This window comes from Rhinichthys klamathensis, unplaced genomic scaffold (assembly GCF_029890125.1).
Source record: "Rhinichthys klamathensis goyatoka isolate OS25496 unplaced genomic scaffold, OSU_Roscu_1.1 h1tg000723l_1, whole genome shotgun sequence".
Classification (NCBI taxonomy): domain Eukaryota; kingdom Metazoa; phylum Chordata; class Actinopteri; order Cypriniformes; family Leuciscidae; genus Rhinichthys; species Rhinichthys klamathensis.
The window spans coordinates 149,232-164,817 of record NW_026607138.1 but is presented as its reverse complement, the minus strand read 5'-3'; the positions used below and the strand labels follow the sequence as shown (position 1 = coordinate 164,817).

The window sequence follows — 15,586 nt, the reverse complement described above, 5'->3', positions numbered from 1 at the left end:
GGTGGATATTGTCTGTGATATGTATTGTTGCACTCACAAAATAATACTTGATGTAGCAGAAGAAATGGTTTGATTTATGGTAAATTCAGCTGACTTCCAAACACAACAGCCAGAAATGAAGCACTAGCTGTTCTATTTTCATACAGGGTCACGCTAAGTGTTCAATAATGGTTAATGTCCATGCCTTCCTGCAGTGGTCAATAACATAAAGTGCTTCATCAGTTGCAAAGCCATCTTATTTATCATGTCAGTGGTTAAATGATATAATTGGCAGTGTCGGGGGATAAAAACATCTTATACTGCACAGAGACAATGTACAAATTGTCTAGGGAGGCACTCTTTAAGAGAGCTGACTCTCCACACTGGTCAAGAGGTACATCATAAATACCCTGAGATCCTTGGCTCATTAGCTGCTCTTCGGGTCACATTTCACCCAAAAATCACAAGGCAGTTCAACAAATACTACCATGATGTATAAATATTTTAAATTAAACTGAATTAAATTAACATTTTAATTCTACATTACGGTACTGAGAAATGGTTGGATGGTGGGAACAATGTAATGGCCTAAAAATATGGTCAAGCTCTTCAAAATACTGATACTGAAACCCTCCACATTACACATCTTTTAAATCAGGACTCCCTTAAAAAAAGATTTTGAATCTCAATGGGATTATTTGCTGGTAAAATAAAGGTAAAAAAAAACAACAACAAAAAACCAACATAAATAAAGTGAATAACTGACCCATACCCTATTGTTGATGAGATTCATCGCTTAAGTATTATTGTTGGATGAACAATAGATAGAGTTTCTTCAATTTCATAATATAGTTTGCTTGTAATTACTCTCACATTTAAGATAACTTTTCTCCAGTGACAATGATTTAGTTGATATCATTGTATATGTATGCTTATAAAAATAGACAAAAATCTCTCTACATATGTAATCTTTTAAATTCATTTCAAAACAACATATAGAATACTTTGTCTTTAAATTGTAAAGTAGCAATACATTTGACATCTATGTATACAAAGAACATTCATTTAGTTAGACATATTATACACTACTCTATGGAACACTTTATACCATGTCTCCAAAATGTTATATTTTACATTCAAAGGTGTTGAAATTTCAAAACTTTCATATTTAATGATTTTTCTGAATAAATAACCATGACGTGTGTACTGTAACTGATTAAAGTAGATTTTAAACCACTTTCCCATATACAGTGTATACACTATCATTCAAAAGCTGGATTTTTGTTTGGTTTTTAAGTCTCATGCTCATCAATTTTGCATTTATTTGAGCAAAAATACTGTAAAAATAGTAATATTGTGAAATATTATTATAATTTAAACAACTCTTTTCTATTTGAATATATTTTATAATTAAGGAGTAACTTACTCCTTTGATGTTAAATCTGAATTTTCAGATTTCAGTCTTCAGTGTCACATGATCTTTCAGAAATCATTCTAATTTGCTGATTTGCTTCTCAAGAAACATTTCTTAGTATTATCAATGTTTGAAACAGTTGTGCTGCTTAATATTTCAGTGTAAACTGTTATTTTAAAGCAATTTAATGCATCCGTTGCTGAATATAAGTATTAACTTTTTTTTTTTTTTTTTTTAAAGAGCAGGGGGTCGGCGCCAATAGCTTTCGTGGGCAGCGCCGACATATAGCGCAGTTGCGCTTCGTCCCGAGTTCAAGTCCTGGCTTGAACCCCTCTCCCCTCCCTAATAAAAGGCAAAAAGGCCAAAAAAAAAAAAAGAACAGCAGTGTAACTCTTGACTAAAAGTTTTAAACAGTCTATCATCATTGACATGCATCTCCATAGTTCCTGATAAGAAACTACTGTATGTTAGCTAGGCTATTCTGTTGCCTATAATATTGTTTTTGTACATACTAACTGTAACCGTAGTAGGTCCATAGCGTAGCTAACACATGTTTACAATGTATTCAGTGAACTTGTGTTTAAAGGCACAGTATTTGATTTGACCAAAACCAAAAGCTGTATATACCCCAACACTGATAGAAATATGTTGAGAATTTGCCTTAGGGTGTTTCCTTAGGTTGCTTGTTAGTGTTACTGTGCACAGTGAGCTCCTTCTCTGAGCTCAGACTGATAGAGGTGGTCTCCTTTCGGCTGTCTTTAGACCTCCTCTCTGTAGGGGAAGAAGACGTTGTGCCTTCCTCCCAGGTGCGGAGAGGGTACACACGGGCAGTCTGGCTTGAAAGGTGGGTGTGCGCCAGACGCCCGTCCGTCACCGTGAAGCAGCTGTCCACGGCGGAGCCCTGACTGACCCGGCCCTGCCCACACAGCGGCCCGCAGAGCAGCGCCAGGAACTCCTTGCGTACGCTGCGGTGCATGTAGCCGTAGATGTAGGGGTGTAAGCAGCACTGCAGGAAGAAGAGAATGAGCGACATCGAGGCCAACCAGGGTGGCACCGCTGAGCTGGAGTAAATGGATATAGTGCTCAAGACGCTGTATGGGCCCATGCTGAGTACGTAAGATGCCATGATGACAAACACCACTCGCGCCGCCTTACAGTGATAGTGGAAGCGTCTGTGGCGGGTTCTGATGGGATAAGTGGCCGAAAAAGGTCCTTCCGATTGAGGCTGCTGCCTTTGGGGGCTGGAACAGGACGCTTGGGAATCCGGAGGGGGGTTGGATTGGATGGGGTGAACGAGAGCATTCTGCCGCCTTGCCGCCCTGAACACCATCCAGTAGCAGCAAAGCATGATGATCACGGGCAGCCAGAATGAAAGTGCGGACACCAGGGCTGAATACGAGTAGCTAGAGGACCACACAACAGTGCAGGCATTATGGCGGCGGTCGAATTCGATGGTTCCCCATCCATACAGCGGCGGAGTGCTCTGAAGCACGCTGAGAAGCCAGGTGAGAGCGATCAGGTTGGTACCCAGGTGAGGAGTCATTCGGGTGGGGTAGGACAGCGGGTGGATGATTGCCAGGTAGCGATCTACGGACACCACGATGATGGTGTTGACGCCAGCGAATGCGAACAGGTGCATGAGCACAACAAGGGCCAGGCACAGGCGGGCGTCCAGTGGCCAGACCTCGGGCACAGTGGCGGCGATGGCGAAGGGCATGACCAGCACCGTCTGCAGAAGGTCGGCCAGGAGCAGGTTAAGCACGAAGCGGTTGGCGACGTGGAGCAGCTGTGGCTTGCGCTGGAATACCAGCAGCACCACAACGTTGCCAAAAAGCGATGTGCACACGATCGCCGATATGAGCACCATCTTTACCGTGCTGTTCACCAGAGACGGCGACAGGGGTGAGCCAGGGTCCCAGGGCACTGTGCTGGAGTTACTGCCCAGAGGTGGTAAGGTGGGCATGTTGACAGAGACAATGTGGGAGATGACGCATTTGTAGTCTTTCAGGTATCCCCAACACCAGCCTGAAGGTCTGATGACTGTTTAATCACTGTTCACACCTTGAGAGAGGATGTAACAGAAGGAAAAATGTTCAGCACAAATGTTTCCTGATCCTTCTTAGAGGAATGTTCACACTTCTGTAATGATATTTGAGTCACAGTAAAACAGACATCTGAATGAACTATTGTGTCCTGCTACATACACATACTTTACATCTATTTCATGATTTAGTCTTTAAGCAGGTGCTTTTTAGGGATGCATGATACAGATATACTGATATATTAACTACCATATCGGTATCAAACAATTAAAATAATTTACTAGTAGGGGTGATAATGGATAATTAATTGTGCATGCTTGTTTCCTCGATTCTTTTAGATGACCTTTTTTTGTCATCTACACGTCGTTTACTGAAAGTTTATCTTTAAAAACACTAGTAAGCATTCAAAACTACTGATTTTGCATTTTTGTATTATTTTAATTTAAAATATAGTCTTATTAATATGGGTAGGCTAATATTAAATATTACATAAATTAATAATATTAATTTATGTAATATTTATCAGCTAATGCATTGCAAACAAATAAACTTTGGATTACTGTATTGACCAGAATATTAATTGGTTCATCCCTAACACTCTTATACAACTTATTAAACAAGACCCAATAATAATCTCAGTACACTGTTCCAAAATGTATACTGTGGGCCTACTGTACTTGTATAAATATTGTAGTTTAAAGAGCATATAGTCCTACTATAATGACCCTCTTGGATATCATATATCTAGGCTACATAGCAGTGCTCACTACAGGCTATAATGTATACTATGCATGCATTTTTATATAGGCCTACCTATACACAAAGATACATACTAGGCTACTCTATATCACAATGCATACTACACAACCCAGTTACAAAACCGTACGCACATTATACTAAGCAGTGTAAAATGAAATACTTCAAGAGAAAACTGTGTACAGGGACAACATATTTTTAATCCATTTTCATGGCTTAAAGGCTGTGTGCATCGTATCCTACCTTGTCTTGAGTCACTGTTGGTAAGCACGGGCCAAATTATGTGCATCTACTTTTCATGCGAACAATGAGAAACAGCTGGAATTCACCGCTGTCATAATTCCATTGTGAACCGCAGGGTAAAAGTGGCGCTGGTTTCTCTACGGTGCAAATCTCATGTAAATATAATCAATGAATAGAAGACATTTGCCGTAAAACGATCACTGAAAAGCATCCGGTCGGCTCTTTTCGAATGGCTGTCGGTTGTCAGTCGCCTTTGTGTCTCTCTCTTCGCTGACAGGGCTCCAGTGATGTTCTCCCATTTTAGTCTCCTCAATGTCATCAATGGCAGTCGCGTCCTCTCGCCTCGGCTCTGTGTGAGCTGGACTTCATTCAGAGATGGAGAATAATCAATCAACCGCTCGCTTGTCGTGTCAGAGCAGATATCGTTTTAATAAACCGCCGTGGGTTTCTGTAGGCTTTGTTAGTGAACATGCGGTGGCGCACATGCAGCAGTGTCACAGCGGTTACATGTCATTACCACACACGGGTTCTGCTCATTAGGACCGTAACGCTGGCTGTTGTGCTCTTGGGTGCACAAACCTTCCACAATAAATAACCGTGCTTGTATCTAGTCAGTGGGTAGGCTATAAAAATAAAGTACGCAACATAGTGCACACTAGATGACGTTACACATGTAAATACATATGCAATATACACATGAATGTATACAAATAGGTGTGTGTGTGTGTGTTGTAGGCTACTACAAGACCTGCTAGCTACATAGTGTTCACTACATAGTCTACAAAGTATAGTAGCCTATTCACTCTAAAAAATGCTGGGTTGTTTCAATCCATGTTAGGGTCAGATATGGACAAACCCAACAGTTGGTTTACATTTTTTAATTACATTTTTGGTTGTGTCCTTATTTGACCCAAAAACAACTTAGGCTACCAACAGATAACCCAATGGTGGTTGGTTTTGCACCGACTGTTGCTCTTTTTTTTAACTCAATGTTTTGTGTAGCAAGTTTTACCCAATAAACAGTGGCGCCTCCAGAAATTTTTCATAGGGGTGGCCAGATTGGGCCACTTAAAATCTTGGGGTGGCACACCAAAACTATAAACCAAAATTTCAGAATTTTATTCTACTGTTGTAGTAAACCGGCCTGTAGAAAACTATCAGAAAGACTTAAGGAAACTCCTACTGATATACTTTGGTTTATTGTGTTATATTTAATGTTAGCTTACTAATGATATTAGTAGGGCCCTACTAATATATATTATATTATAATGATATATATTATATATATATATATATATGATATAAGGGCCCTCGCCCCGCAGCAAATTTCCAGATACTTACATAATTGTGATGAATTTAATCCTTTTTAAGTTATTATTTTGCAGTGTAAGATTACAGTTAACACCTTTAAATATTACATAAATGTACTATGAATTTTTAATAAACTTAATGAGTGTATAAATCAGCAGCAAAAAGTAATTCTTGGAAAACATCTGCCCAGTAATTTTATAAAATCTAAATATGTTAATAAAAACAAATTAGTAGTTCTCTTATAAAATTCAATCAGGCAATCATACATTTCACAATTTTATATTTATATATTAATATCAAGAATTCAGAAGTGCATATATAGCCTACACTACAAAGAAATAATATACAATTAAATTATGCTTATTTTAAATGTATTGAGCAGGCTAGGTATAACAAAATATATTGGCTTTTAATAATATTTCAGTGCGCAAACCCATGATAACATGAAAAACAGAGCGCACACAGCGTGTATGCGCATCGCGGGTGCAGAATGATGTGCTCAAAGCAACATGGTGACTCCGTGTGCAGCGCTGCGCTGCATAAGTGCGTATTTAAAAGTTCACGTCACAAAGCGAAGAAATGTCGAGCGCACAAATCCTAGTGCAATTTGTTCCTTTGTTTCAGTTTTATATTCCAGTTATTGCGCGTTTGATGCCGATTCATAGTCCTTGTGATGTGTGTGATGATCTAGCAAGCACCGGTAGTGAGTATTTTGTTGGAGTTTGTTGTTGTTTTTAAACGAAAGTAATTTTATGCAAATCTACAGCCTTTTATCTACAGATCATGCATTATAATGTGAATATATCATATTGGAGAGAGTTTTACCGTGCATCCAAGAGGCGCGCGCGCTGTTTGAATATGAATGGAGAATGATTGACAGCTAGCCTGGCATGCCAGACCTACATCAAGATGTTAGACGTCACACTGGCAGCGAAATGGTTTTGCTGCCGCTAGGGTGCGTCTAGATTTCTAGGCTAATTGACAGCCGCAGAGGAGGGAAAACGAGTTTCTGTATACCGGTACTTAAATGGTGTAAATAGACTTCTGTCCCTCACATTAAGCTATGGAATGACTTCAGATGACTTTGTCACCCAAACTGACGTAAAAAAAAGCGAGAGGCGCCGAAAAGCGCGCTGTTTCCATCCCTGCTTGTCAAAACGTGGCAAAGACACATCAAAAAGCTGCTGTAACAGTATACTGTAACCATTTGGCACTTAAAAAGAACGTCACGACACATAATGCCCCGTCTTCTTTTACTAAAGAATATTTTTGACTTATTTATGAAATGCATAACTGATGCTACTAAAATTTATTCTGGCCATTGGGGTGGCCAGTGGGGTGGCCCCCTGGTGGCGCCATTGCCAATAAATTGGATTATGAAATAATAATTTGTTGGGTTATTTGTCCAAAATGTTGCTTTGAACATTCTGGTATTATTATTATCATTTTTTTTTATTATTATTTATAAATTCATTATTTATTAATTATTTTATAATAATATTGTACAGCTTACAAATATATTGAAAATGCTTTATTTAATATATATATATATATATATATATATCTCATTTTAATTATTTATTGCTTTATTTATTCAATTTAAAGTTGCAAACACTTTTGCTTTATTTTATTTATTGCTTTATTTACGATTGCAAACACTTCTATTAAATTAAGTAATTGGTTGCAATGTGTTATTAATTATGTTTCAATTTACAAGAATCATAAATAAACAAATAGAACAAAGCTAGTCCAAACAATGTAATTATAAACTGTCTAAAGGTGACAGTCTGTTGATTGAACAGAAAATACTAGAGTGTGCTGTAGAGACTGCCAAACAGAAACAAGACTTGGGATAATCAATGTCTAATAATTTAAAGCATGTGTGAACTGCTTGTAAGACGGTCTTGCTTCAGTGCCATTCCTCCCACAATAACGAAGGCTTGATTTTATCCCAAAATTGCAGGATTTCTCCTCCTCCACCTCCAAATACTGAATGATATTTGTTCCAACATTTAAACAGACATTTAAAATGGTAAATGTGTACACATACATATCAAATATGTGTTGCCATAAATTATGTACTTATCCATTTTGTATGGCAATAGAGGATTGATTATGGCAGGGTTTTTATTGCAACATCTCCAAGAGAAAGAACAATGGGTTAATCTCCAAACAAGAATGGAAAAAAGGGGTGAATAAATCTGCAAAGCACTTTTGTAAGGTCTTTCATTTGACTTCTTGCTGTTGTAATAATTGATTGATGTCTGTAATATATCAATTTGATTGGCCAAGTGTTACAAGAGTTTGCATCATTACAGCAGGTTTCAAACTCTTGTGCATGTTACATTGTTATGTGGGTGGTAATGTGAGTGACTGAGTGAGTGAGTGATTTAGTGAATGAAATTTAAGTTGTTCTAAAAACAATATCACACTCGTAATTGTGCTGTTAGACTCTATATCAGCAGGCTGTGGTTACCTGTGGCCTCGTACCTGATTACATTTATACTACACACATTCATACTATATGTACTTTTTTAGCAGTCGTGAGCTGCTAAAGAAAGTTACCTACTCAAGAGAGTATGTGATTTCGGTTTCGGTTTGCCTTTGTGTGATGTTGCTTAAAAGAATAGTTCAAAAAAAGAACAAAAAAAAAAGAACACAAGAACATTTTCAGCTGAACACAATCAGAGTTATATTGAAAAAATATCTTGGTTCTTCCCAGCTTTGTTGTGCCCAGGTTTTTGCAGCTCCGAAAAGCACATCCATCACATCCAAGTGTTGCATAAAGCCCCTTAAAGGCAGGGTAATTTTGAAAAACTAGCAGAAAACTGCTGGATTTTGAAAGTATCCAACAGAGAAACTCCCACCCCCTCCCTTTTGGGCTCCTTCCAAAGCCATGCCCCCAAAACACATGAACTCGTGATGCCGACCGCTCAGCTGGAGGACGCGTTTACCAGCGCCGAGCGGAGAGGAGCGCAGTGCATGGAGTGACATCACCTTTTTTTTGCCTTGTTTGCCTGCGCTGACTGTATATGCAGGTACAGGTGGTACTGGGAATTTTGACACCTCTTTCTCTGCCATAATAGGCTCTATGCATGATCGCTTCCGCATTTTGTCTCAGCCCGCCCAGTTACATCCGGTGCTGCGTCGGAAGCTGTTTTTGCATTAGGTGGAGATAATGGCAAATTACACTCGCTGTTTACAAGAACTTCCCGCAGTTAACGTGAATGATGTTAACAATATTGTGAGGCAGTTAGCTGTCACACATAAGAGTAAGAAAGAGAAGGGCTTTAAATTATATATTTCAAGCTACATCCGACAACTTTGAGAGTGAGTATTCTCTCATATTATGCGAAATCCGACTAGCGAATCAGTTTCTAAAATCGTTGTCTCTGTTTCTGAGAAAATTAGTTTTATTAAAGTTTTGCCGCTAGTACACTTCGCTATAGAACGCGCTATGCGGAAGTAAAGACGCTGGCTGAGATTCTACCGGAAATACGTCAACAGCGTTCGTGCATAGAGCCTATTGTGAGACTTCCTAGCTTCCGGCCGGTAAGTGCCTCTCCTCTTTCGAAATGAGCGAGTCAACCGGGTGCGCGCATGTGGGCAGCTCCTGTAGCAGCAGGGGACAGGGGTGGTAGCCATGGTAGCGAGGGAGAGTGACAGTCGCCCAGCCAATCATTGAATTCGTTCCGAATGGAAAGAGTAGCTGTTTATTGCAGCCCTGAGAGGACTACAGACACTCGATTTTTATACTCTCCTTTTCAGAGTAGCTACTTACATTTTAGATATGTATTGGTATATAAAGACAGTTTAAAAAAATTTGGGGAAAAGTGTTTTAGAAACAAACTGCCACCCCTGCCTTTAACTGTGAATTCCCAAAGTATAACGTTTGGAAAACTTCACCTTAAGTGTAACACATAGCGAGCAGGTTCAAGCCAAGTCTTCTAACGAGACGATAAACTAATTTTAATTTAGCCGTTTTTTTCACAAACACATAAAGCTCATCTTATGGTTAACGGAAGTGCGTCACGCGCAAGAACAAACCTCATTGGTTCAAATTTGAAAATTCTGTCATCATACTGGTCATTCATCTTTAGAAACAAATAAAGATATTTTTAATATTCGCTTATCATTTCTGTCTATTTCTTGAAAGACATCAAATCAAAGTAACCCATATGATTCAGACTGTTTCGGAAGCTCAAACGTGCGTGCAAGCGCAAGAACCAATGAGGGCGGATTGAGGGGAAGCCTCTTCCGTTCGGTGTCGCGAGCAGCAACCACTCCGGTTGAAGGTATGTTGTCATTTTGTTTACAATTTATTTTTAAAGTACGTATACTTAGTACTGGTAATAAGGTAACTACACGTGTAGGGTTAAGTTTAGGGATAGGTTCAGGATTAGTACCTAGTTATAATATAACCCAGTTATTGTAATTGCTATATATAATTGCTATAATATCGTTAAGTACATAGGCCTATATGCGGAACTGGACTAAAATAAAGTGATACCGTAATTTTTATACATTGACTCTCAATTAACATCAATGATTTTCCTCTAGGAAATTACTGTGTAACATTTATATACGAATAAAGCCCAGAAACATTTTATTTTTAAAGCTATTAATAGATAAATAGGACTCAGTATGAGAGTATCACAACAGGGGGCTGTTCCATAAACCAAGATTAGAGTATAAGCCAGGCTTATTTCGGTTAGTCAAGCTTATTTTTGGTAGATTCGGTTTCATAAATCAAACTTAAAAAAGTTCAAACTCAGTTACCCTGGCAACTTATGCTGGGAAACTAGCCTGGTCCAGGGCAGGCTAACTGTCAGGCTAAGCCTCAGTTGTTACACAGATCCTCAACACTGACCGACAAGAACACAATGATATTACCACTGACAGTCTCTAATACCATTATTGGACTTTATAAATACACAGTATACAGAAAATCAACTTAAATAAGGCTACAATATAGACACATATATAAGTCGTTTTAAAGTTGTCCGTTTAGGACATGTCATTTTTGTAATAAAGACATTTTAATTAAGGAATGCCTCGGTTATCAGAGAATTCTTTCTCTGCACTGTCTCTTATATATATATATATATATATATATATATATATATATATATATATATATATATATATATATATATATATATATATATATATATTATGTACTTTTTTTATGTCTTTCAATTCAAACACATTTAACACAATTATACAAATGGACAGTTCCTTTAAAGACATCATATTTTCCCCCAATAAATATTCCTTATTTTTCCTTCTACTTTTTTTTCTTTTGTGATAATACCAACACATACATATAAATAAAACAATAAATAAATATTAATAAAAATATAACATTCACATATATCAAAATCTTATAATGAATGACACATAATTCCTAATAGTTATTCAAGTAATATTATTTAAATATCAAATATTCAATATTAAATAAGTAAATAAATAAAATAAGAAATAAAAGGGAAGGTTACATAAAAATGTAGTTAATGTAGGCCAATATATATTCCTTTATTTTATGGAATATTCTTTGATTTTAGAGTTGCACATATCTTTTCAACATGTATACATTTGTTCTTAATTTAATGTTATCCTCTCCATAATGTACTTTAGAAACTAAATCTAACCACTCATTTAAAGCTGGGGATTCTTGCTTTCTCAAAAAAATTATTGCATTAAAAGCTGTAATTCTCAGCATTCTAAATAAGTATATATCATCTTTATAAAGTAGCATAGGTCCTATACCCAAAACTATATTTTGTATCTTTATATATTTAGTTTCTTTAAAAAAATCTTCCCTGAATTAGGCTACTTCTGTTCAATTTCTTTTTTTTATTAGAAGTATAAAATATATGAGTGTAATGAGCTAGAAGTTCACTGCAACTTATCCAACATCCTAAAGAGAAATTATTATAATTAGAAGATATTTCTAGTGTTATAAAATATCGCATATTAATTTTCCAAGCAAAATGTATATTTTAGTCAGAATTATTGCGCTCCTATTTGGCGCGCATGCGCGCAGCAGCGCTCGTTCAATATGAAGATTAGCAGCAAAATGGATACATTTGCACGACTTTCTAACATTTACAGATGGAGAATATAACTGTAAAATGTAATTTTTGCACTGAGGGGGAAAAAAAACATGTCACAAACGCATAAAACAGCACAAAATATACGCTGTATGATGGTGGATCGATTTGATCCACGATCGACCTCTAGGGCTGCTTCAGAAACGCGTGCACACGCAATTATCTAGACTAGATAAACCTGGATCAAATTAGTGAGATTGCGTGAACTTCAATTACCTTTTATGGAACCACTTTAGCCCCAACTTATTTGTTAGGCTCATTCAAGTCCGGTTTTGGAGTTTAATCCCCGCTTTTCTAAGCTTCATTTATGGAACAGCCCCCAGGTTGAATAACTGTTCGTCTGTTAGGACAACTTAGTTTGAATAAACAAGCAGACACTGATTAGCTACTGGCGTTTATTTAACATGAACAGCAAGACAACTAGAAGTGAATGTGCTTTCCATTAAATGTATCACACAGTAAACAAATCCTTAACAAACAAAACAAACAAACGATGCAATTAACGTGCTTTGTTTTAAATAAATCACACACAGTAAACAAAACCTTAACGAAAAAACTTTGGAATGAACTTTGCAATTTAGACGCGCAAACTGCGTACCGGTGCGGTGAGACGTGCATGCTCGGGCAGATTCGGCTTGAAGTCGGTCACCCTCGGACGCGGTGCCGCGCGCGCTTTTACAAAAAAAGCCGTGCACACAGCCAAGCCAAATGGGGTCTTGCCGGTCTAGCGCACCGAACGCGTCATTTTTGCCGTGCGCACCTTCGCGATCGTGCGGACGTATCAAGGCTTTACTCCGTGTCAGCGCGCGCTCTGATCGGTAAAGGTGCACAGACCTCTCCCGAATCATCTCCAGCGTTAACAGCCTCCGTTTCCCTCGTAAGATGATTTTAGTATTTAAACATTCTCTATGATAAAAAATGTTTGTAAAAAAAATATTTTAATAGCACGGTTTTGACGGTTATAGAGTTCTAATGACGGTGTTCAACTATAACCGTCGGTCTCACGGTTATATAATAACCGTCACACCCCTAGTTCTCACTCCCTCTGTATTTGTCTTTCAGCTACCAAGTCCCGCCCCCTCTTACTCTCGGGTATTCTATTCCCTGGACAGGTTGTCAATCATCAACATATATAATAACCTATTCTCTATTGGCGCTTTTCCACTACACAGTACCAGCTTGCCTCGGCTCGGCTCGGCTCGACTCGACTCGCCTTTGTTTGGTTTTCCACGGTGTAAAAGTTGTACCTGTACCTGCTTTCGGGTACTTTTTTTCGTACCACCTCCGGCGAGGTTCTAATGGCGCTTTTCCATTACCAGTACCAGCTCGACTCGACTCGACTCGCCTTGGCTCGCCTCGACTCGGCTCGCTTTTCGCTCCGTTTTCCATTGCAGAAAGTACCGCCACAAATAGTACCCGGTTGTCATAGCGACGCATTTCGTTCCTCGTTGCCCCATCAAGCTCTCGCTGGATCCTCTCTTCGGCAACCAAACAAATGAATGTCTGCACCTCCTCGTTTGACCACGGCGTATTCTTCCGAGTTGCCATAATAATAGTAGTAAGTTTAGTAACTATCTCTGGCCAAACTATTTAAAAATGGCGGGGTTATTCTGGATACTCCATCTGGCGCGTGCAATGATGACGCAGATTCTCTGTGACCAATCAGCAGTCGGCATTGTTTTCACGTCACATTTTAGTATCGGCTTAGCTCGCCTCAGCTCGCTTAGAACCTCGCCGGAGGTGGTACGAAAAAAAGTACCCGAAAGCAGGTACAGGTACAACTTTTACACAGTGGAAAACCAAACAAAGGCGAGTCGAGTCGAGCCGAGCCGAGCCGAGGCGAGCTGGTACTGTGTAGTGGAAAAGCGCCATAAGCAAGCTGAGGCGAGCTAAGCCGATACTAAAATGTGACGTGAAAACAATGCCGACTGCTGATTGGTCACAGAGAATCTGCGTCATCATTGCACGCGCCAGATGGAGTATCCAGAATAACCCCGCCATTTTTAAATAGTTTGGCCAGAGATAGTTACTAAACTTACTACTATTATTATGGCAACTCGGAAGAATACGCCGTGGTCAAACGAGGAGGTGCAGACATTCCTTTGTTTGGTTGCCGAAGAGAGGATCCAGCGAGAGCTTGATGGGGCAACGAGGAACGAAATGCGTCGCTATGTACTATTTGTGGCGGTACTTTCTGCAGTGGAAAACGAAGCGAAAAGCGAGGCGAGCCAAGGCGAGTCGAGTCGAGTCGAGCTGGTACTGGTAATGGAAAAGCGCCATAAGACACCTCCCCCTTTAACTTTTCTAAAGAAACACATTGTTGTAACCATAGTTCCTTTTCTAACTAGCACTTGACCATATTCATTTGAACTATAATGAACATTTTAAACATTCGACAGTTTCTCTTTTGTCAAATAAACATTTAATCACTCACTCATTTAAGATGCACAACTCACTTACACTACACATACAACATGCATAGATTTCCAATTTACTTTAGCTATAAATTTAGTTTGACAGTTGGTTTTATTACTCTGCCGGACCTGGTCACAGTCACTCCTTGTGTCTCACTCGGTGTCTGCGACATTGGCTGATCCGCGCTGCTGATGTGCTGTTTTTCGAGCTTCTGCGGGCTCTTCGCTGTCGTTTCGCAGTTATTATCAGCATTTAGAAATTCCGCGGGCACTTTCTGTAGATGTCTGCGGTTCCGCCTCATCTCTCCTTCCCCCTTTGGTGCCTGCACCACGAATGAGCGCGGTGCACTCACTTGCGTTTTGATCTGCACTGGACCTTTCCACGACTTTTCACCGTCCTGTTTCATCATCACCAGATCACCTGGCTTCAACTCGGGTAATTCACGCACTCCATGTCTCCGATTGAAGTAGAAGGCAGCCGGCTTGTTGTGTTTTAGCCAAAGCGCCCCGTTCTCTCACCATCAGTCTATTTGGCCACTTTGGCTGCAGGTTTTTCTTCAACGTAGGCCGTGTAGTACGAATTTTCCTGCCGATCAACAATTCGCAGTAAGGCCTAGCGCAAAATGCGGCATCGGCATCTCGAAGCGGCACTTCCGGTGGCATCTCCAGCGGCCATCAGTGCAGCGGCATCTCCAGCGGCCATCAGTGCATCGGCATCTCCAGCGGCCACCAGTGAGCGGCATCTCCAGCGGCCATCAGTGCATCGGCATCTCCAGCGGCCACCAGTGAGCGGCATCTCCAGCGGCCATCAGTGCAGCGGCATCTCCAGCGGCCATCAGTGCATCGGCATCTCCAGCGGCCATCAGTGAGCGGCATCTCCAGCGGCCATCAGTGCATCGGCATCTCCAGCGGCCACCAGTGAGCGGCATCTCCAGCGGCCAGGACTTTCCGGTGCAGCGGGATCTCCAGTAATCAATATTTTTTATTTTATTAACTGCATTTTAACTAAATAACATTATGTAGCTACCACAGAGTAGCATATATATCATGTGTAACTTAGCATATCCTTTGTAAATAAAGTTTTGAGTTTCTGATTCTCCATTACAGCAGAGAGCTGCAACTGTTCTGAGTAGCCTATTGATACAGGCTAGGTAACGTTATAGGTTTCCAGCAAGAAGTGTCAATCAATATCACTTAATGTTTCAGAAAATGCTGTTTATTAAATTAATTTGAAATGTTATTAAATATGAATATAAACGGTTATTCCGTATACAGAAATGAGTTCCGTTAATACAGAATAGAGAAATGAGTTTC

General features: G+C 39.5%; 1 protein-coding gene across 1 annotated transcript; it reads right to left on the bottom strand.

The window, feature by feature from the left end:
• Positions 1 to 1,863: 1,863 nt before the first annotated feature.
• gpr101 (G protein-coupled receptor 101) lies at positions 1,864 to 5,008 on the bottom strand. Its single transcript, XM_056242357.1, has 2 exons — positions 4,435 to 5,008; positions 1,864 to 3,454 (listed from the first exon to the last, which is right to left on the bottom strand). The coding sequence occupies exon 2, from the start codon at positions 3,354 to 3,356 to the stop codon at positions 2,055 to 2,057; it is 1,302 nt and encodes a 433-aa protein (XP_056098332.1). The 5' UTR covers positions 3,357 to 3,454; positions 4,435 to 5,008; the 3' UTR covers positions 1,864 to 2,054.
• Positions 5,009 to 15,586: the final 10,578 nt, after the last annotated feature.